The sequence below is a fragment of the Diplotaxodon limnothrissa genome, linkage group LG3 (genome assembly GCF_057381915.1).
Source record: "Diplotaxodon limnothrissa isolate DT_005_m linkage group LG3, D_limnothrissa_male_GT1.1, whole genome shotgun sequence".
Lineage (NCBI taxonomy): Eukaryota > Metazoa > Chordata > Actinopteri > Cichliformes > Cichlidae > Diplotaxodon > Diplotaxodon limnothrissa.
In genome coordinates, this window is record NC_140598.1 from 35227860 (window position 1) to 35250885 (window position 23026).

A 23026-nucleotide genomic window follows, 5' to 3' on the forward strand; every position below is an offset into this window, starting at 1 on the left:
TGCAAACCACCTTTAGAAACGTCACTGCGGCGACTCACATATTTGTTTCTGTCTGTGGGTTTCTCATGTGGTTTTTATCTAAGATGTCGAGAAAGCTCAATGTGTGATCAGCATCACACCAATGCACTGTTTAAAGAGTAACTTTCAAGGTTCCATAAATATCAAAATGCAAAAGTCAGTGGTTTCTTTTTTTTCTAAGCTAGTTAACTCTTTGAGTAGTCCTTAACTGAACTCCTAACCTTAGCCCTCTTCAATAATAATAGAAGATGTTTAGCTCAGGTTTATTATTCTTCAAAGTTTTGGCACTAGCAAGTTGTCAAAGCTTTTTCTTACTATAGCTTTTTAAGCAGTTAAGGGTGTTAGATCTTTTGTGTTTGTCAATGATGGGTAAATTACCTTTCATCATTCTTGGTTTTGTGATGACAGCATATGTCGCCTGGGTTGACTCCACCTCACTGGCCTCTGCAGACATTAAAACATAGAGCCGAAAAACATAGACAGAAAATTGTTATGGAAAATGTGCTTGTCACAATATTAATTATTTTGATGAGTTTTTATAAGGCTAACTATTGCATTTACTGGTCATTACAGGACAAGGTCAGATTTCAAATATTACAAAATACAAAAACAAACAGATGAGAACAGTTCATACCTACATATACTTAGTATTTGTCCTTACCTGTGTGTGGGGACGAGGAAGACTGGAGGTTAACAGTTTTATATATATATATATATATATATATATATATATATATATATATATATATATACCAGACTAACTGGTTATTACTGGTATGAATATTTAGTCAAAACTACTTAAGCTTACTTTGCGTCAGTGGCATTTCTTCAGTGTGACCTAGGATTTTTTGTTGATATTTCAGCCAATAAAGGAGGCCTGCCAGTAGCAGCAGTAGAACCATCATAGAAACACCGACACCAAGGTATAGGTGAAAATAACTGTCTTCAGTTTGAGCACGAGTTTCCAGGCTTCTAACAATTAGCCAGCTCTCTGCTGATTCTCCAGTATCAGAGATGCTACATTTGTAGACTCCTTCATCAGATTTGGAAACAGTGGGGTTCATCATGCTTCCTGTTGGACTATGACCAATGGAGATGCCACTTTTATAGAAATCAGCAGTGAAGTTAGATTTTTTGTCCTTTTTTCTACAGTGTAAGGCCATGTTATCTCCCTCCGTTACAGGATTCACAGGGCTGTCCAGGATCACAGGACCACCTAAATGGCACATGATTTGTTAACATATAAAAGTTTCACCTACTACAGACAGTAGATTATTTATCATTTTGATTAAATTGTTGTGTAAAACATATCACATGTACCCGAATCAGAGTGCACAGAAATTTGTGTCGTTATGCTGTGTTTATAATGAGGACGTTTTTGTTTGTTTTTTCTATCAGGAAAAAATATCATATTACGTGCTTGGCTAAATGTGCAATTTCAAAACATATTGACTTACAAAGTCTGCGAAGTTTAAATGAGAAGGTGTAATTCCCTCTTTACATACCAGTTACAGTGATGTTGACTGTGTTGGTTGTTTGTATTCCTGCTATTTCACACCAGTATTCTCCACTGTCACTTGATGGATATGCATTACTAATATTGCAAGGTCCAGTAGATGTTTCCCAGGTAGACGCACATGGTCTAACATGTCCCTTTGTCTTTTTCATCACTCTCCATCCAGTCAGTCCATTCAGTCCTTCACAGCTAATTGAAATTGACTCTAGTTCAAAGAATTGCTGTCTATTTGGAACAACCTGAGGAAAAGCTGAATCTAAGACAGAAATCAAAGGATAAATTGAAGATGATGAAAAAAATTACCATGACAAACATTTTTGAATTTGAGAAAATATAGCTGGAGGAAAATTTGGGAAAAGTTTGTTAGGTTAACTGGCAAAAGGTCAGTGACATGTTTGGGTATTTAGAAAAGAAAATTTTGGAGAGACAACGTTTCTCAGAAGTACAGATGGGTAGGCGTTCACCAATCTATGAAAAAAAAATGTTCCTACACAAATTGTGGAACAAATTAATAATGTTACTCAGTGTAAAATTATGAAGACTTTGAATATGTTACCATCTACTGTACATAATATAATCAAAAGAGTCAAAGAATGTGGAGAAATTTCTGTGTCCAAAGTACAAGGTGAAAAATGAATACTGGATCCCTGTCATCTTTAAGCATGACCTGTTCCTAAAATCACCGTTCAAAGAATAAGACATATGTGAACATGATTGACAAACATATCCATCTTTTTTCAACAAAGGCTGATTTAAAATCACCTCAGAGTATAAAACCAGTCTGTGGTCTGACAAATTTAAATTAGAAATCATTTTTGGAAAACCTGGATGGCACATCCTTTAAGCTAAAGAAAAGAGGAACCAGCCAGCTTGCTATCAGCATTCAGTTTAAAAGCCTGCACCTTTGATGGTATGGGGCTGCATTAGTGCCTACAAACTGCCACCTTGCACATCTGAAAAGGCACCATCAGTGCTGAAATGTATATACTGCTTTTACATGACTATATGCTCCCATCCAAAAAATGTCTTTTACAGGGAAGGTGTTGCATATTTGGGTAAGATAATAATAAAACTGCATCCTGCATCTTTTGCAACAGCATGGCTTCAAAATAGAAGATTTTAGGTTGTGAATAGACCTGCCTTCAATTAAGATCTTTCATCATCTGAAAACATTTGGTACATCATGAAATGGAAAATATACAGATACATATCAGATAAGAATAAGAAATATTCTTCTGTCAAAAGTCCAGTAACGGATCTCCTCAGTTCCCAGACATTAAGACATTATTAGACTATTGTTAATAAGAAAGGGGATGCTACACAGTCGGGAACATCTATTTTGAAATGGATTGTTGATGTCAAATTTACAATGAGTTAATGTTTTCCTTTGGTTTAATCATTTGAAAGGCTATGCGTATAATATGTTAGTATGAGAATTTATTATTTTTTCCTTAGAAATAAGGCTGTACTATATTTTTGCTGTGAATACATCTCCGCAAGCATTTAACTACGTACCATGTCTTTGAAAATCTCCAAAGTCAACTGTTGTCACCAGCAGCAACAGCATATTCATCACTGCAAAAATGAAGAAACATAATGATTTGCATAGATGTTATATTTTTAATATTTTCTTTTAATTTGTTTTAAATATATACATATTTTTCTCATTACTCCCATGCACATGTTTTCGGAATGACTGACTAAATAACTTATTGTAGACAGAGAAACTCAGTACTCACACAGTCTGATGCCTTGAGTTCTGACCTCCATGTTGTCTTGTTGCTGACTGTGTGAGTGTCAGAGTGAAAGAAAGTCTTTTGTTCATAGGAACTTCCTCTTCCTGTGTTTCTTGTGGTGATTGAGAGAGCAACAGGTCTTCCTTTCCGAGAAACCCTTCTAACAGATATATATTCCTAATTATATAATATAAGAAGTAAAAAAATAAGGTTTGTGTGTGTGTGTGTGTGTGTGTGTGTGTGTGTGTGTGTGTGTGTGTGTGTGTGTGTGTGTGTGTGTGTGTGTGTGTATAAGATATAGGCATACAGAAGACAGCAGATCTTTTGTATATACACACACACACACACACCACACACATACAGGGAGTGCAGAATTATTAGGCAAATGAGTATTTTGTCCACATCATCCTCTTCATGCATGTTGTCTTACTCCAAGCTGTATAGGCTCGAAAGCCTACTACCAATTAAGCATATTAGGTGATGTGCATCTCTGTAATGAGAAAGGGTGTGGTCTAATGACATCAACACCCTATATCAGGTGTGCATAATTATTAGGCAACGTCCTTTCCTTTGGCAAAATGGGTCAAAAGAAGGACTTGACAGGCTCAGAAAAGTCAAAAATAGTGAGATATCTTGCAGAGGGATGCAGCAGTCTCAAAATTGCAAAGCTTCTGAAGCGTGATCATCGAACAATCAAGTGTTTCATTCAAAATAGTCAACAGGGTCGCAAGAAGCGTGTGGAAAAACCAAGGCGCCAAATAACTGGCCATGAACTGAGAAAAGTCAAGCGTGCAGCTGCCAAGATGCCACTTGCCACCAGTTTGGCCATATCTCAGAGCTGCAACATCACTGGAGTGCCCAAAAGCACAAGGTGTGCAATACTCAGAAACATGGCCAAAGTAAGAAAGGCTGAAAGACGACCACCACTGAACAAGACACACAAGCTGAAACGTCAAGACTGGGCCAAGAAATATCTCAAGACTGGTTTTTCTAAGGTTTTATGGACTGATGAAATAAGAGTGAGTCTTGATGGGCCAGATGGATGGACCCGTGGCTGGATTGGTAAAGGGCAGAGAGCTCCAGTCCGACTCAGACGCCAGCAAGGTGGAGGTGGAGTACTGGTTTGGGCTGGTATCATCAAAGATGAGCTTGTGGGGCCTTTTCGGGTTGAGGATGGAGTCAAGCTCAACTCCCAGTCCTACTGCCAGTTTCTGGAAGACACCTTCTTCAAGCAGTGGTACAGGAAAAAGTCTGCATCCTTCAAGAAAAACATGATTTTCATGCAGGACAATGCTCCATCACACGCGTCCAAGTACTCCACAGCGTGGCTGGCAAGAAAGAGAATAAAAGAAGAAAAACTAATGACATGGCCTCCTTGTTCACCTGATCTGAACCCCGTTGAGAACCTGTGGTCCATCATCAAATGTGAGATTTACAAGGAGGGAAAACAGTACACCTCTCTGAACAGTGTCTGGGAGGCTGTGGTTGCTGCTGCACGCAATGTTGATGGTGAACAGATCAAAACACTGACAGAATCCATGGATGGCAGGCTTTTGAGTGTCCTTGCAAAGAAAGGTGGCTATATTGGTCGCTGATTTGTTTTTGTTTTGTTTTTCAATGTCAGAAATGTATATTTGTGAATGTGGAGATGTTATATTGGTTTCACTGGTAGAAATAAATAATTGAAATGGGTATATATTTGTTTTTTGTTAAGTTGCCTAATAATTATGCACAGTAATAGTCACCTGCACACACAGATATCCCCCTAAAATAGCTAAAACTAAAAACAAACTAAAAACTACTTCCAAAAACATTCAGCTTTGATATTAATGAGTTTTTTGGGTTCATTGAGAACATGGTTGTTGTTCAATAATAAAATTATTCCTCAAAAATACAACTTGCCTAATAATTCTGCACTCCCTGTATATATATTTATATATATATATAAAGAAGATTTATGAATGTCAGCAGGTAATCCATTCCTAAAAAGAACAGGCAGAAGAGGAAGGGCAAGAAAAGGTGAACTTGTAAGAATAATATCTTAATGTTAAGAGAGAAATCTCATCTTACTAGTGGTGTTGTGTCTTCCTAAAGTTAATATGTCACCAGACTAATTGCCAACTGCTACACTTTGTTGATGTGCCAAAGAGGAGCAGGACTGCTTGGAATTTGGCTTGATGGTATACAAACACATCATTTAGTGCTACATCATTTAGTGCTACTACTAAAATTAGATTATATTTTTAAACACACTCCAAATGTACCCCATGAATATTTCAATCCAAAGAAGAAATATTTAGTATTTAACAAAACAATACACACTGTATAGTGAGAGTATAAAACATGACCTATAAGAAAAAAAAAAATTATAAATATTAATTATTATTTTTAATAAGCAAAAGTGAATGATTTTATGTAAAATAAGGAACAGTAATAATCAACTTTTCAGCAGAGGTGTTCTGCGTTGCTCTTTCTCTTGAGTTTTTAGACTTATCAAGTGCCTGTCACCATGATCAAGTTTAAATATGAAACATGAAAAAGGAACACATGTTTACAAAGATTTACTTTGAGGTTTATTATCAAGTTTATTAATATTACACAATGAATATGCATGCAAAAATTGATGCACCACAACCTACAACGTTAAAAATTGATTTAATTATCAAGTTTCACACCCAAAGCAAATCTAGTCAACATGTTATTTGTAGAGTGTATTTATTACAACAAATATGTAGAGCTGCCTTTTACTGAGGACTGGCTTCCATATGGTCAGTCACACACCATTTACACACGTTGGTTGAGTGCTGCAGAAATGGTTGTTCTTCTGGATTGTGCTCAACAGATCAATGTTGGATGTCTGTCATAGTCACCTTTGGGTTCTTAGTCTACAGCAATTGCTCTAATTTGCTGGGTGACAAGCTCTGGGAAGAGTGTCATGGTCCCCATGTATTTCTGGCTGTCTCACACTGGCTACCATTTTTGTTTTTGTTTTTCTCTTCCTCTATGCCTCTCCTTCACTCCTCTCTGTCTGGGCGGAGCTCGTTACAGGTTCTCGCTCTTGGCCCACACACCTGTGTGAGTGTCACCACCTGCTGCTGATCTTTCCCCAGCTGTTATTCAAGGCAGTGGCACAGAGCAGTTCACCACTGGAACGTTGAATCTCCTGAGTTCGAGCTCTGAGCTTCATCTGAGATCTCCCTCTGTATATTCGCCTAACTATTGTATTCTGTGTGTAGATATCCCCCTCATGGACCGGATTACGGACCCTTAATGTGTGCGGCAGCGTGAGTAGAGTTATGTACCAAATGCGGCTGAAGTGTGTGGATTACCCCTCTCCCTGGAGCCCTGGACCCACCTCCCAAATCACTATACATGTACAGTGGGGCAAAAAAGTATTTAGTCAGCCACCGATTGTGCAAGTTCCCCCACTTAAAATGATGACAGAGGTCAGTAATTTGCACCAGAGGTACACTTCAACTGTGAGAGACAGAATGTGAAAAGAAAATCCATGAATCCACATGGTAGAATTTGTAAAGAATTTATTCGTAAATCAGGGTGGAAAATAAGTATTTGGTCAATAACAAAAATACAACTCAATACTTTGTAACATAACCTTTGTTGGCAATAACAGAGGTCAAACGTTTACTATAGGTCTTTACCAGGTTTGCACACACAGTAGCTGGTATTTTGGCCCATTCCTCCATGCAGATCTTCTCGAGAGCAGTGATGTTTTGGGGCTGTCGCCGAGCAACACGGACTTTCAACTCCCGCCACAGATTTTCTATGGGGTTGAGGTCTGGAGACTGGCTAGGCCACTCCAGGACTTTCAAATGCTTCTTACGGAGCCACTCCTTTGTTGCCCGGGCGGTGTGTTTTGGATCATTGTCATGTTGGAAGACCCAGCCTCGTTTCATCTTCAAAGTTCTCACTGATGGAAGGAGGTTTTGGCTCAAAATCTCACGATACATGGCCCCATTCATTCTGTCCTTAACACAGATCAGTCGTCCTGTCCCCTTGGCAGAAAAACAGCCCTATAGCATGATGTTTCCACCCCCATGCTTCACAGTAGGTATGGTGTTCTTGGGATGCAACTCAGTATTCTTCTTCCTCCAAACACGACAAGTTGAGTTTATACCAAAAAGTTCTACTTTGGTTTCATCTGACCACATGACATTCTCCCAATCCTCTGCTGTATCATCCATGTGCTCTCTGGCAAACTTCAGACGGGCCTGGAAATGCACTGGCTTCAGCAGCGGAACACGTCTGGCACTGCGGGATTTGATTCCCTGCCGTTGTAGTGTGTTACTGATGGTGACCTTTGTTACTTTGGTCCCAGCTCTCTGCAGGTCATTCACCAGGTCCCCCCGTGTGGTTCTGGGATCTTTGCTCACCGTTCTCATGATCATTTTGACCCCACGGGATGAGATCTTGCGTGGAGCCCCAGATCGAGGGAGATTATCAGTGGTCTTGTATGTCTTCCATTTTCTGATGATTGCTCCCACAGTTGATTTTTTCACACCAAGCTGCTTGCCTATTGTAGATTCACTCTTCCCAGTCTGGTGCAGGTCTACAATACTTTTCCTGGTGTCCTTCGAAAGCTCTTTGGTCGTGGCCATGGCGGAGTTTGGAGTCTGACTGTTTGAGGCTGTGGACAGGTGTCTTTTATACAGATGATGAGTTCAAACAGGTGCCATTCATACAGGTAACGAGTGGGGGACAGAAAAGCTTCTTACAGAAGACGTTACAGGTCTGTGAGAGCCAGAGATTTTCCTTGTTTGAGGTGACCAAATACTTATTTTCCACCCTAATTTAGGAATAAATTCTTTACAAATCCTACCATGTGGATTCATGGATTTTTTTTTCACATTCTGTCTCTCACAGTTGAAGTGTACCTCTGGTGCAAATTACTGACCTCTGTCATCATTTTAAGTGGGGGAACTTGCACAATCGGTGGCTGACTAAATACTTTTTTGCCCCACTGTATATAGCATTGAGCTCTTCCCCGTTGTTAATAAGCTGTGTTCTTTTATTGTCAAAGAACTCTGTCTGTGCATAAGTCTGTCTGGTAGCCATGACAAGAGTCCAGGTGGTTCAAAATGTTTTCCACTTATGAATGATGGAGACCACTGTGCACTGTGAAACTTTAAATGCGCTGAAATTTTCTGTACCCGTCCCCAGACCTGTGCCTTGATACACTCCGGTCTACAGTTATGTCCTTGGACTTGATGTGTCCTCTGCACTGCCAATGATGGGATCTTGTATAGACAAGTGTGTATGCCTTTCCAAATAATCTCCAATCAACTGAATTTACCAAACATGTTGTAGAAACCTTTGACAGACAATCAGTGGAGAACAATGCATTTGAGCTCAATTGAGCTCAATTGTTAATACTCTCTATAAATTGTTACCTTTTGTGTAATCTTAAGTTGTTCATAAAAACTGCAGCCGACATAGTCCTTTGTATTCCATTTTGCATAATGGAATACAAATACAATACTTTATGTAAAAAATGGTTTGATCAAAATGGACAAAAATGACAAAATGACAAATGACAAAATGACAAACTTCTAAAGATCTGGATGAGTATTACAAATAAACATGCTTGAAAAGCTAATTGTGTCATTTTTCATTTGTGAATTTCTGTGAAAATTGCAGTGGGGGAAGTTTAGCAGGATATGTCATACACATTTTGTGAATATCCATGTCATTTACATCAAATCTAATATATTTTCAGCTTGAACATCATCTATTTGTGCTTTTTTTTCTGAGAACTTATTTAACACATTTCCAAAAGTTGATTCTGTTCATCTGGACGTAGCGTTTTGTAAACGTTTTGTCACTCATCCAAGTGACTTCTTCAGTCTCAACTAACTGCAGGTTTCCCCAATCTTATAAACAGTACATTTGCATAATGACTGAAACCAGCCCACTGAAGGAACAATGGGCAGGGAGGTGAGTTCCTTAATCATAATTAAACAAATTCTCATGACCATTGATCAACAACCACTGACCAAAACCCACTGATCAAAGACCACTGATCAATGGCCTTGAGTACAATTCACAGAGAGTTGGGGAATGGCTGCAATCACAGCATTGTAAGATGATGACAGATGTACCCTTAGGCCGAGGATGCCAACGTTCACATTTTGGACAGAGATGACAGATGGTTTTAACCCTCCTCTCGTGTTAGGGTCGGCACCGACCCATTTTAAATTTCAAATGCATAAAAAAATCACATACATTTGTTTATTGTATCAAGGCTTTTTGACTTTGTCAGGAACCTCTATTTCTACAAAATAAAACAAAAAAAAATATTTTCACTAAATTATAAAATGCCCTAGTTGAAATTATGACCTTTGTGTTGTTAGGGTCGGTTTCGACCCAGGTATAATATTATGAGTATAAAGCAATAATTAAAGCCAAAACTGAAATCATAAGTGCACTGTCAGCTAAAACGCTTACAGCAAGCGCCTCTCCTAATCATATGAGCTTTAGGGGATTCTTATTTTGCATGTTTTTTGCAGTATACCCGCACAAAAACAAAACAAAATAAACACGGGCATGTGAGGTGAATTCACTATTTGAGTGGCCATTTGACTTCCAGAGTGCACATTTACAATTTGCAGCATACAAAAAATGAGAAGATGATTCACAGTGAGCTAAGTTCAGGATCATATTTTTGGTGAAAATGAAGGAGAGGACACAGAGCAGCATAGCGATTCAGATGGGCAGGTTTCTACGGAAGAAGGCAATGTGGACTATCATCCAGAAGACACAGACACATCTGATCAGAGGTGGAGGTCGCTGGTGCTGAAGCTACCCCTGCTGAAAGATTCAAGTCCAAAAATGGTAAGATCTTTTGGAGCTCAGTACCTCATGATGTACATGGCAGGGCAGCTGCTGCAAATGTCATCAAAATGACCCCTGGAATCACAAGGTTTGCTCTGACCAAAGTCAGTGACATCAAGAGATGTTTTGAGATATTTATGCCATTGTCACTAGAAAGAATCATCATTACTATGATAAACCTTGAAGGAAAAAAAAGTCCATGGCGACATGATGAGGAATACCTGGATGCTTTCGTTGGTGTTCTTCTTGCTGGAGTGTACAGATGCTGCAATGAGGCCACTGATTGTCTATGGGATGCATCGACAGGCAGAAACATTTTCTGGGCAACGATGTCACTTCACACATTTGATATCATTTTGATTCAAGAGTCCTCAGATTTGACAACAGAGAGACCAGACCGAGGTCTGACAAGCTTGCTCCCATCAGGGATGTCTGGGAGAGATGGGTGCAGCTTCTACCACTGATGTTCATCCCAGGGCCAGTGACAGTGGATGAACGTCTTGTCCACTTTTTGAGGAAAATGCCCCTTCTGGCAATATATACCCAGTAAGCAAGGGAAAAACGGCAGAAAAATCTGGGAAGCCTGTGATGCAAAAACCAACTATGCCTGGAATGTACAGATTTTCACAGTCAAAGCTGCGAGTGGCACCCCTGAGAAGAAACAATGAAAATGTGTGGTCCTCCATATGACCACTGGACTGCAGGATCACAATATCAGCTGTGATATTTTATTTTATTTTTTACCAGATATGACCTCGGACAAGAACTTCACAAAGGAAACTGAGGTGAAGCTGTATCATTGGGAAGTGATAAAAAGCCCACAATTACCCACGGCTATAACCAAAACAAAGGAGGAGAGGACTTTTTCTTTTTTTCAGTTTATATTAAAGGTCTACTGCTAAAAAAACAAACTTTTTTTGTCTTTTCTTGATGTAAATGTCTATGGGTCGGAATTGACCCGTAACACCATAGATGTCATTTTAGTTATTAATCTTAAAATGAAAAAAATCAATAAAACAGATTTATTTAAGAGATGTGTCCTATACCCCTCAGTAATACTCAGGTAACACAGAAAACTTTTATTTATTAATATGATTCTCTTGAGGTTAATTTTACAGTTTTTTTTAATTGAAATCGAGGGGTATAGTGACAAAAAAAGACCCAGAGGCCCACGCCAAAGGTATTAAAACCAACATTTTCATGGATAAGGAAGCCTAACAAGGTAACCAAGAGATGAGAAACAAATTGGATGATAACTTATTGTTTTTAGTATATTTTATAGCTGATTTAATTCACGGGTCAAAACCGACCCGCTAACATAAGAGATGATAACAGAAAGCTAACACGAGAGGAAGGTTAAAGAGGAGTGAAAGAAGCCATCTATGTCCACTGTGAGAGACCATCTTTGAACAGAGGCGGTGGTTTACGACACCAACTCTCTGCCATCTATAATCCAGTTTTGAGATCCCTTCCCAGACGCCTTAACGCCCACTCACATCCTGGGCCTTCTGACCTCAGGAATTCGCATGATAAGGTGGGGCCAGGTTTCACAATGAGCTCACCCAAAACCATGGCTGATTGGGACCCACACCCGCTTTCACACCTTGGCTCATGTGATTAGGTAGAGGATCATCAGGGGGTCCTTCGTCCCTCTTTGGGGGGAAACTCCCACTGGGTTTATATCTGGGACTCCCCACCATTTGACCCTTAGAACTGAAGAAGCTTCCCGGATGAGAGGTGAAACGTCTTCAAGCAACTTAAAGAAGTCCAGACGCTTTTCTTTCCAAGCTCCTTACGATGACCTGGATGACTGAGAACCTTCACAGACCTTAGGCCGCCTCCTCGATTCAGAGATGGTCTTTCCCTTTAAATGACCTCCTTGACTCCACGCTCAAACCAGCGCCACTGGCCTGTAGGTGTAAATAGACTGCAGAGTCCTGGCCTGACGAGGTAGCTCTTCTGTGTTGTGCCATCCGCTTCGCCAGAGGTTGTTTGGTTTCCCCGATGTATATATCCTGGCAATCCTCCTGGCACGGAGGAGGTGGGGTTTATGACCTATACTGCAGCCAGACATCAGGGGGCGACAGAGACGTTTTGGCTTCATCTTTGGGGAGCTGTCGCACCATCCAGGTTTTCTACAGTCATTGTATAAAACCAATGACAACCCTACCCTAATGTTGTATTTTTGAAAAGGGCAGAAAGGATCCCTTAAAAAAACAACTTTCTTTCTTTAGGACAGTCTCAGAGGTTTAAGATAATATAACAATGCATAATACAATTCTTCTTTTACTCAAATTCTATTCTTAGTCATTAGTTGAAAAAAAAAGAAATCTACCTAGAAGTCTTGTGGAAATTTGTGCAACTTCTCATTTATTTCACAGTGCAAATGCATTTCCTCATTCAGTATGTTTGTGTGCACAATTCTTTCAATAGTTTTTGTGCTTCCTCCATGTCTATGAGACAGGGAGCTAAAATAGGCTGAGAAATGTAATTCAGAATTAACATTTCGATATAACATAGAGATTAGATTAAAAAAAATCAGATAAAGCTTCATGAATCCCTCAAGTGGGTTCCTTTGGGAAACTCACTAATACTTAATCTGTTCAGAGAAAGCCACTACTGCTGTGAGCAGGATTTGAACCTGCACAGGGAATCCCCTTTGGATTCCAAGTACAATGCCGTAACTACTCAGCCATCACAGCTTTAAGGTGTTATAAGGAGTGCATCTCAAAAATTGTTAAGACAAATTAAATTTTACTCAATTAAATTTTTAATTTTTAATTTTTTTTATATTTTTGCCACTGTATAACGCAACACTGAATTTAGATAAAACCATTAGGATGTTGTCAAGGTTGATGTTTGTAAGACTGTCATTTGTGCTAATATATATATATATATATATATATATATATATATATATATATATATATATATATATATATATATATATATATAATCATTGCTATAAAGTCCTAAAACGGTTGTCAATGTGTGCTAATAAAATGTTTTTTCACCAATTAAAATGCAGCCTTGTGCAGATATGAGCTACATTGCACATTTAGAAAACACAAGGTTCTGCTCTTCTAAGGTGCACGACTTCACACCTTTAAAGGTTCACTTGAGATATGACTTTTTTCAAGTTCCTGGTTTTATAGTTTAGCGATACGCTCACTTCTGCTTTTCAGCATACCTCATATACATGTTAAGTTCATTGAAAAGTTGCACCCTGTTTGTTGCAACTGGAAAGGTTGATAAGGAAGTATGTCTATGTATGGTATGGCTGAAAACACACACACAGAATACAGACGCTGATTTTGATCAGATATGCCTGCCTAAGACTGTCACGTGTATTTGTAATTGTATATTCATGTATGATTGTTTGTTGTCAATAAAAGAGGCAGTGATGAGGAAGTCAGTCGAGGTTGGCTGGGTTCAAGTGAGGGGAGCAGTTCTTGGCCTTGGCCAGCTTCCCTCATGAGTCAAAGGACAAAGAGCTCTGTCTTGTGTTTTGTCTGTCTTGTGTCTTGCCGTGCAGTTGGTTGTCTTTGTTCCAGTGGGCTTTGTGCCTTAAAAAACCCAAAAGATGTAACTGAAGTTATTTTTTTCTTTAATATGAAAAAATGGAAGATAGGAAAGGAACTCGTCTGTGACTTGAAGATAAACTATCTTGATTTCATCAGTTAGCCAGCAGCTTTGGTAACATTTTGAAGAAGTTTGAGCTTTTAAAACCACCCTTCAAAACTGAAGTTGCGACATGTTACAAGAGTTTTGGTTTTATCTTTACCACATCATTTTGAACTGTGCTGACAATGGGTACATAAATGTTTGTGAATTTTGTTTTAATATGTTTTAAAATCCCTGATAATTTAATATGAAGCACTTGTGATCATACTGCATCTAACGCATACTGAATATCACTGGGGAAATAGTTGCATTTATTATCTCTGTTGATTAACGTCAGTTTCAAAATGTTTACATACTGCATAAACAGCCATGATGATCTTTGGCTTTCTTAAAAACACTAGGTGCTTCACCTAAAGCAATTATGTTATATAACTGTAGTTTTGTTTTGGTTTTGTTTGGGGTTTTTTTGTTTGTTTTTTTATTCAGAAACCCCTAAGTTATAATGACTATTTTTAACATTTTTACATCTGGTATAAAACCACATGGCAGCTCTAAAAAGCTCTTTAATCATTCTTTTAGAGGAAGTGGAAATGAAGACTGTTTGTATTGTAATGTATGTAGCATTACAGAAAAAAAAACTAACTCATTAAAGCAGACAAATCAATCTGAACACTCATAATGCTTAGTTTATATTTTAAAATGTCTTTTAAAGGTTGTGGTTTTCCCATTCAAATCAAATCAAATCAAATCACTTTTATTGTCACATCACATGTGCAGGTACATTGGTACAGCACATGTGAGTGAAATTCTTGTGTGCGAGCTTCACAAGCAACAGAGTTGTGCAAAATACAATAATGTAAACAAGCAAAATACAAGAATGGCTACATCTGAAACTAATAAATATATGTACAATATATAATAGTATATGCATTTCTGGATGTGTATACTAAATATTTTTCTACGTGTGTGTGTGTGTGTGTGTGTGTGTGTGTGTGTGTGTGTGTGTGTGTGTGTGTGTGTGTGTGTGTGTACACATATTTTACAAATTAAATAGAGTAAACAATAAATAAAATATATAAAATAAAATATACAGAGTGAGACGTGCAAAACAGTGGCGTTACTGTACAGTATGGAGTGCATAATGTTAAAGTTCCAGTAGTGAAGCTGAGGTGTCTATGACGTGTTCAGCAGTCTGATGGCCTGATGGAAAAAGATGTCTCTCAGTCTGCTGGTACGGGACCGGATGCTGCAGAACCTCCTTCCTGATGGAAGCAGTCTGAACAGTTTATGGCTGGGGTGACTGGAGTCCTTGATGATCCTCCCCGCTTTCCTCAGGCACCGCTTCCTGTAGATGTCTTGGAGGGAGGGAAGCTCACCTCCAATTATCCGTTCAGAGCACCGCACTACTCGCTGGAGAGCTTTGCAGTTGTAGGCGGTGCTGTTGCCATACCAGGTGGTGATGCATCCAGTGAGGATGCTCTCAGTGGCACAGTGATAGAAGGTCCTGAGGATGCGGGGGCTCATGCCGAATCTTTTCAGTCTCCTGAGAAAGAAGAGGCGCTGCTGCGCCTTCTTCACTGTTTTGTTTGTGTGTACTGACCACGTAAGATCCTCAGCCAGATGTACACCAAGGAACCGGAAGCTGCTCACTCTCTCCACAGCAGCGCCGTTGATGGTGATGGGGGTGTGTACTTCTCTGCACCTCCGGAAGTCCACTATCAACTCCTTTGTCTTTGCGACGTTGAGGGTGAGATGGTTGTCTTGACACCAGTGGGTCAGGGCGCTGACCTCCTCCCTGTAAGCTGTCTCATCACTGTTGGTGATAAGACCCACCACTGTAGTGTCGTCCGCAAACTTCACAATGATGTTGGAGTTGTTAGTGGCCGTGCAGTCGTAGGTGTAGAGTGAGTACAGGAGAGGGCTCAGTACACACCCCTGTGGAGCACCAGTGTTCAGTGTGACGGGGGATGAGGTGATGCTGCCCAGTCTGACCACTTGGCGTCTGTCAGACAGGAAGCTAAGGATCCAGCTGCAGAGGGAGCTGCTCAGTCCTAGATCCTGCAGTTTCCTGTCCAGCTTCGAGGGAACGATGGTATTGAATGCTGAGCTGTAATCTACAAACAGCATTCTCACATACAGTGGGGCAAAAAAGTATTTAGTCAGCCACCGATTGTGCAAGTTCCCCCACTTAAAATGATGACAGAGGTCAGTAATTTGCACCAGAGGTACACTTCAACTGTGAGAGACAGAATGTGAAAAAAAAATCCATGAATTCACATGGTAGGATTTGTAAAGAATTTATTCGTAAATCAGGGTGGAAAATAAGTATTTGGTCACCTCAAACAAGGAAAATCTCTGGCTCTCACAGACCTGTAACGTCTTCTGTAAGACGCTTTTCTGTCCCCCACTCGTTACCTGTATGAATGGCACCTGTTTGAACTCATCATCTGTATAAAAGACACCTGTCCACAGCCTCAAACAGTCAGACTCCAAACTCCGCCATGGCCAAGACCAAAGAGCTTTCGAAGGACACCAGGAAAAGTATTGTAGACCTGCACCAGACTGGGAAGAGTGAATCTACAATAGGCAAGCAGCTTGGTGTGAAAAAATCAACTGTGGGAGCAATCATCAGAAAATGGAAGACATACAAGACCACTGATAATCTCCCTCGATCTGGGGCTCCACGCAAGATCTCATCCCGTGGGGTCAAAATGATCATGAGAACGGTGAGCAAAGATCCCAGAACCACACGGGGGGACCTGGTGAATGACCTGCAGAGAGCTGGGACCAAAGTAACAAAGGTCACCATCAGTAACACACTACAACGGCAGGGAATCAAATCCCGCAGTGCCAGATGTGTTCCGCTGCTGAAGCCAGTGCATGTCCAGGCCCGTCTGAAGTTTGCCAGAGAGCACATGGATGATACAGCAGAGGATTGGGAGAATGTGATGTGGTCAGATGAAACCAAAGTAGAACTTTTTGGTATAAACTCAACTCGTCGTGTTTGGAGGAAGAAGAATACTGAGTTGCATCCCAAGAACACCATACCTACTGTGAAGCATGGGGGTGGAAACATCATGCTATGGGGCTGTTTTTCTGCCAAGGGGACAGGACGACTGATCCGTGTTAAGGACAGAATGAATGGGGCCATGTATCGTGAGATTTTGAGCCAAAACCTCCTTCCATCAGTGAGAACTTTGAAGATGAAACGAGGCTGGGTCTTCCAACATGACAATGATCCAAAACACACCGCCCGGGCAACAAAGGAGTGGCTCCATAAGAAGCATTTGAAAGTCCTGGAGTGGCCTAGCCAGTCTCCAGACCTCAACCCCATAGAAAATCTGTGGCGGGAGTTGAAAGTCCGTGTTGCTCGGCGACAGCCCCAAAACATCACTGCTCTCGAGAAGATCTGCATGGAGGAATGGGCCAAAATACCAGCTACTGTGTGTGCAAACCTGGTAAAGACCTATAGTAAACGTTTGACCTCTGTTATTGCCAACAAAGGTTATGTTACAAAGTATTGAGTTGTATTTTTGTTATTGACCAAATACTTATTTTCCACCCTGATTTACGAATAAATTCTTTACAAATCCTACCATGTGAATTCATGGATTTTTTTTTTCACATTCTGTCTCTCACAGTTGAAGTGTACCTCTGGTGCAAATTACTGACCTCTGTCATCATTTTAAGTGGGGGAACTTGCACAATCGGTGGCTGACTAAATACTTTTTTGCCCCACTGTACGTGTCTCTCTTCTCCAGGTGTGACAGGGCAGTGTGTAGTGTCAGGGCTATGGCATCATATGGCATCATTCCCATAAAATATTATATGGACACAGGAAAAAAAAGACGTATCTGTATACAGAGCTGTACAAGTCACAAAACTCTTTCCGTGGAGGAAATCATAGGTGTAAACAATAGCTGTGTAATACCTTCTGTTCTCTTGACTGTATTTAAACTCAGGGCTGTGCAGGGAAGGACAGAGAGAGACTGCTGTCAGTGCAGTGATGGCCTCTCTTTCACTCAAGCTTGGTTTTTATTAAAATATGTTAGCTACTCCTCATTGTATCTCTGCAGGCTTTGTTAATTAAATGTCCAGAACTTCTTTAAACACCTCGCACGTGTTTGGAGTAAGCTCCACACCACGTGCTTGATAGTTATACATAATATCACACAGATGGTACTCAAATTATTTGCTGTGGACATCCACATATGGCTGAGATATTTCATCGGCACTCCTCCATACTGCACTGGAACTCTGCTGGAGTCAAAGGTGTAATAAAGGATGTTAGTGATCTGCTACTCTCCTCCAGAAAACCATAATGATACGTCCAACACTGAGAAGCAGTGCACTGCAGTCGCACACAGACTGTGGTTGATGAGTATGGGGACCATGATTTCTGAATTCATCCTCTTCTTCAGCAGGTCCTCCAAATACTTCTTTAGCTCCTTGTGGAGTGGCTTGGGTAATGAGGTGTATGTGCACTTTACTAGGGTTGTGTCACTCCACGTAAACTTTCCTCCGCCTCAACTCTCTGTGATTTTAGTGTAGCTTTATTGTTTGACTGAGTTTGTTTCTTTGTATTGTTACGACCCCACGTAGAGGTCTAGGTGGGTGTGTGGGGACTGGTAACAAATGGGTCAGGAACTGAATGAAAGGAAACCATACAGACTGTTCAGTATATCAAATTCAAAATTCAAATTCAAATTCAAATTTTATTTGTCACGTACACAGTCATACACAGTACGATATGTAGTGAAATGCTTGGACAACTGCTCGTGACCTAAAGAAAACAAAAAAGGAAAGGCTATGAATAAGATAGGAAATAAATATGAAAAATTAAAAAGGGTAAATTTAACTAGGAAGGAATAAAATATAAATTAAGGTTAAAAATGAAATAACTGTACAACACAAATTAGAATGAAGGGTAAATTTAACTGGGAAGAATAAGATAAAATATATAAATTAAAGTTGAAATAAAATAACTGTACAACAAAATACACAATACACAATATATTACAGCTTCATTACAAATAATCTTTACTGAAAGAGCCGGCAACACCACCAACATTTTTCCAATAACACTAGAAAAAGAAAAATGTCGCAACAACCAAACAACAAACTCCACACTACAAAGAGGCACTTCTGGGGACCCACAAGTCCGCTCTGTCACTAGCAGCAGCAAGCTTCACTGCTGCTGCTGTTGAGGCCCACAAGCCCACACCACTCACATGCTACTCTTCCTACTGATCCTACAACTCCACACCACAGACAGGACAATCACATAATAGGACCTCTTTCGCCACCTTCACACACAACTTGGGGACACCAGAGAAAACCACCCTCACACATCCAGTTCATCCCCAGCTTATATGACCTCACGGAGGTGATTGCTGACTGGGCCCAGGTGGTAAACGAGGCCAGTGAACAGCAGCTGTGTCCTGGGGAGAGGGAAGACTGAGAGAGAGACAGAGGGGTGGAGCAAGAGAGGAGGAGGTGGTACAAGGGCAGTTTCAGGAGGCCCTGCTAGGGCCTGTTAAGTCATAAAAACAGTTACCTTAATGGGCTTTATATTGTAAGGTAAAGACCCTTTACCTTAAAAGTAAAATGAGGGAATTTCTAATCATATTTTTCTCACATTTAATTTTCAGTAATGATCTGAATTAAAGATGTTTTTTCTACAATTTTACTAATTTTACCAGATTTTTAATCATAAAACAAGTACAGTGGAGTATACAGTACCACGAGCTACATTTGAGGTGAGATCCGTGCATTTATTGATGTGATGGACATTATTTCTTGTATTTTATTTGCCTGCTATTGTGGTTGAACTTGTCTGCAGCCACAGCAAAGACAGGAGGACACCAACCATGAAACATGAAATCATTTATCAGCTTAATTCTACAGGAAACAATAAAGTTAATCAAACTTTTACATGTAATGGCTTTAAACACTCGTGTTTTATTCTATATCCCTTCAAGCCAATATAAGAGTGCCATTTATATAACTTTGGTTCTGCTTCGTGTTATGTATGACTTATGTGTTAATGGTCCAGGTAAAAATGTAATGTCGAATACAGACATTTAACAAGTTGAAAAAACATGATTACAGCAACGTTCTGTTATCAAAATACCTTCATCACAGTTCAGTGTTTCACATGTCAGTTCTGCATTTCTCTGCATTTTTCTCACCAAGCATGCTGTGATCTTATCTCACAGTAAATGAAGAATGATGAATGTGTTAAACAGAGGTACTATTTTTTCAGTGACTTCTCTCTCAGAAAGGCTTCTCTTATGTTTATCCTCTTCAGTTCAGCTACCTCATACTTCAGTCCACCTTCAGTCTAGAGTCTGTGGTTCCCCTGGAGTCTGTCACTGGTTTGCTCTTTATGTTAAAACATTTGAGGTGTTTTTGAAAGTTAAAAAGGTCCTCTGATAATTTTACACATCACCACAAATGTCCCATCCCCATTTAAAGGGTTAAATGCTATGTCAGGGTTTTATGGCAGATTTTGTGCATGTACCTTTTTGTACAATAGGTGTTGACTCATTTTTGAGTCAAACTTCTATTAAAGGTCAGATTGTGGAATCTATTCAGTAAATATCTGGGAACAGTTGTTGATACAAAGTTTAATTTCACTTTAATTAAATTTTAGGCTGTGTGCAAAAAGGGCCACCGGTGATTCCCATGTTTGTTTCCACAGTGATTAAACCATGATGATTCTCTTTTATTGCATTTTAATGAATCTGTTTCATGTTTTTCTTTATCATTATGGTTTGGATATCTGTAAAGAACAGAAGTTTAGTCAAATTGTTAAGTGGTCTAACTGGCTGATTGGCGAACCAAGCACCCCTCGAAACGAGTCGGTTACAGCAGTTGGTCGATGTTTCTTGAGGATTTATAACCTTTACAAAGTAAATTTCTGGTCCCACAACATAAAACAACACTGAATTAGCTTTGCTGTAGCAGCAACTTACTTTAATACAGTCATTGGTTGCACATGCAGAAATAAAATGATGAAATTGCAGCACTTTTAGTTGTCAGAAAGAGGAAGGAAACAGCAGGTTAAACTAAGAAGTTTGTGTCTCAAACACAGTGAGATTGCAAAGCAGGTTTTCTGCACTCCGATCACATTTTAGGCATTTACAGTAACTGTGCACACTAACTATAGTGGACAGCACCATCAGATACACATCAGATCAATATGATGGACATCATTTCTTGTATATATCATTTACCTGCTGATGTGTTTGAACTTGTCTGCAGCCACAGCAAAGAGAGGAGGACACCAACCATGAGACTGAAAGGAGCACATGCTGCAATCATCTGTCTTCTCACTTTGTCAGGTATTTTATATTTACATTTTCATATTTTACAGATAACTGACTCTTGATCAACTATAAGAAAATACACAGAAATATAGAACATTTGTAGTTGATGGTTTTCTAAACATTTTAAACTCCAGCTCTGTTTATGCAAGACTTGAAGAGAAAATAGTTTCTGTTAAACTTCTTTAACAGTCAATTTCTTTTTCAAGTGTATTTTTTTCTGTTTGACAAGTCTTTCTTCAAGTACATCATAAATAACTGTTCAGATGCAGACATAGGCTGAGCACTATTGTGTCATGGTCCGTGGTCAGTAAACCAGTGTACTGAGTGTTGTGCTTTTAATTTCTTAGGATGGTTGTGTTTCAGGTTTCAGCTCTTCTGTTCTCCTTGGTTTGAGATTTCTACTGCTTAGCTTTTGGACCCTGTACCCCCATGTTCTGTGTTGGTTTACTTCTGTTCAGTGTCTATTCTGGGTCGGTGTGTCTGTTGTGTACTTCCTGTTTTACTTTAACAGTCTCTCGTCAGTGTACATCATATTGTGTTTGGTCTTTCCCCGTCTCATCAATATTATTAGTGTCAGCTGTGTCCCCTGTGCTGTTCCTTGTTAGCTTTCTGTGTATTTATGTCTCACTCAGTTCCGTATCATGTCATCCCTGGTTTTGTGGAATTTTCCATGTGTTTCCTGAGTGGTCAGCTAACTAGCTTTTCCCAGTTTAGGTTTGTATTGTTTATTTCCCCAGTCTGTAAATAAAGCCATTTTTTGAGTTACGCTCCACTTCCGAGTCTGCATCTGGGTCTTTTCCTGCCTGCACACAGTTGCTACCTGACATGATGTAAGAAACTTTCCCATCAGCTGGAAAGTTCCACACATCAGTTTCTGCTTTTCTCATTTATTTCTGTCACATCTCTTTTCTCACAGAAACTTTTCTCTTCAGTTCAGCCTCCTCGTGGCTCACAGGTGAAATTCCTTCGCTGCACCTTCAGAGTGTGTGACCTCCTGCCTCAGCTCACACACAGGTTAACTGCAGAGAGCATGGACACACCTTTAAAAGCAGAAGAATTCATTGTTTTGTTTCTGATGTGTTTCAGCAGTTCAGGGTGAGGATGGTTGGTCAGTGACTTACACCTCTACACAGATTTGTGCCTTAAAAGGATCAACAGTGGACATACGCTGCACCTACACGTACCCATCCAGACTGAATGGGTACGTGACTGTAGTTGAAAAAGCTGTGTGGTTTACTAAAATGAAAGGTGATGAATTTGTGGATGTGAGGACAGAGGCAGAGTTTGCAGGTCGTGTTCAGTATCACTGTGATAACAAAGACTGCACTCTGAGAATCACAGACCTGAGAGAGAGCGACTCAGCTGAGTACAAGTTCAGATTTGTGACAAACCAACCAGGAGGGAAATATACTGGATCACCTGGAGTCACTCTGTCTGTCACAGGTCAGATTTTTATATTTAAATGTATAACATGTTTTCAAAATAAAATGTTTTGCTTAAACTTTGGGAAACTACAAGCTATGAATGTTGTGTATATTTTATATTTTGCTGTGTATAATTTTTAGTTCTCCAGGCACAAGTGATAAAAACTTGGCCAACCTTGTATCCTACTTGGAAAAAGGTGACATGTCAGAGCAGTTGTCGTCTACCTGATCCTCTTTCCTATGCCTGGTACCAGAATGAAGTGAATATTGACAGAAAGGAGTCTTCTATTGAAAAATACTTTGATGATACAGACAGCATTTCCTGTGCTGTAAAAGGATACGAGAAGCTTCCCTCTCCTTCAGTGTGTGAGTTTACTTCAGTCTTACACTGACAAAACATCATTAATTTCTGTTTCTAATAAAAAAGATGTAAGATAAGATAAGATAAGATAAGATAGAACTTTATTAATCCCTCGGGTGGGTTCCTCTGGGAAATTCGGTTTCCAAAAAGCACAGCACCGACAGAAG

At 39.7% G+C, this 23026-nt stretch overlaps 2 protein-coding genes and 1 non-coding gene across 3 annotated transcripts in view; 1 reads left to right on the forward strand and 2 right to left on the reverse strand.

Annotated features, from left to right (window-relative positions):
- Positions 1-316: 316 nt before the first annotated feature.
- Positions 317-3304, reverse strand: LOC146635537 (uncharacterized). Its single transcript, XM_085350168.1, has 5 exons — positions 3274-3304; positions 3050-3109; positions 1524-1790; positions 827-1240; positions 317-462 (listed from the first exon to the last, which is right to left on the reverse strand). Exons 1-5 carry the CDS (start codon positions 3302-3304, stop codon positions 317-319), a joined length of 918 nt encoding a protein of 305 aa, XP_085206294.1.
- Positions 3305-12739: 9435 nt separating this feature from the next.
- trnap-ugg (transfer RNA proline (anticodon UGG)) lies at positions 12740-12821 on the reverse strand. The gene has a single exon. It is a non-coding gene; the product is annotated as a tRNA-Pro (tRNA).
- Positions 12822-18135: 5314 nt separating this feature from the next.
- LOC146635539 (sialoadhesin-like) overlaps positions 18136-23026 on the forward strand; it is a 35171-nt gene continuing 30280 nt past the window's right edge. Inside the window, exons 1-3 of the mRNA XM_085350169.1 lie at positions 18136-18208; positions 22161-22517; positions 22640-22864. Of these exons, the coding sequence (XP_085206295.1) occupies positions 18136-18208; positions 22161-22517; positions 22640-22864 (655 nt within the window). The remainder of the gene's footprint in view (positions 18209-22160; positions 22518-22639; positions 22865-23026) is intronic.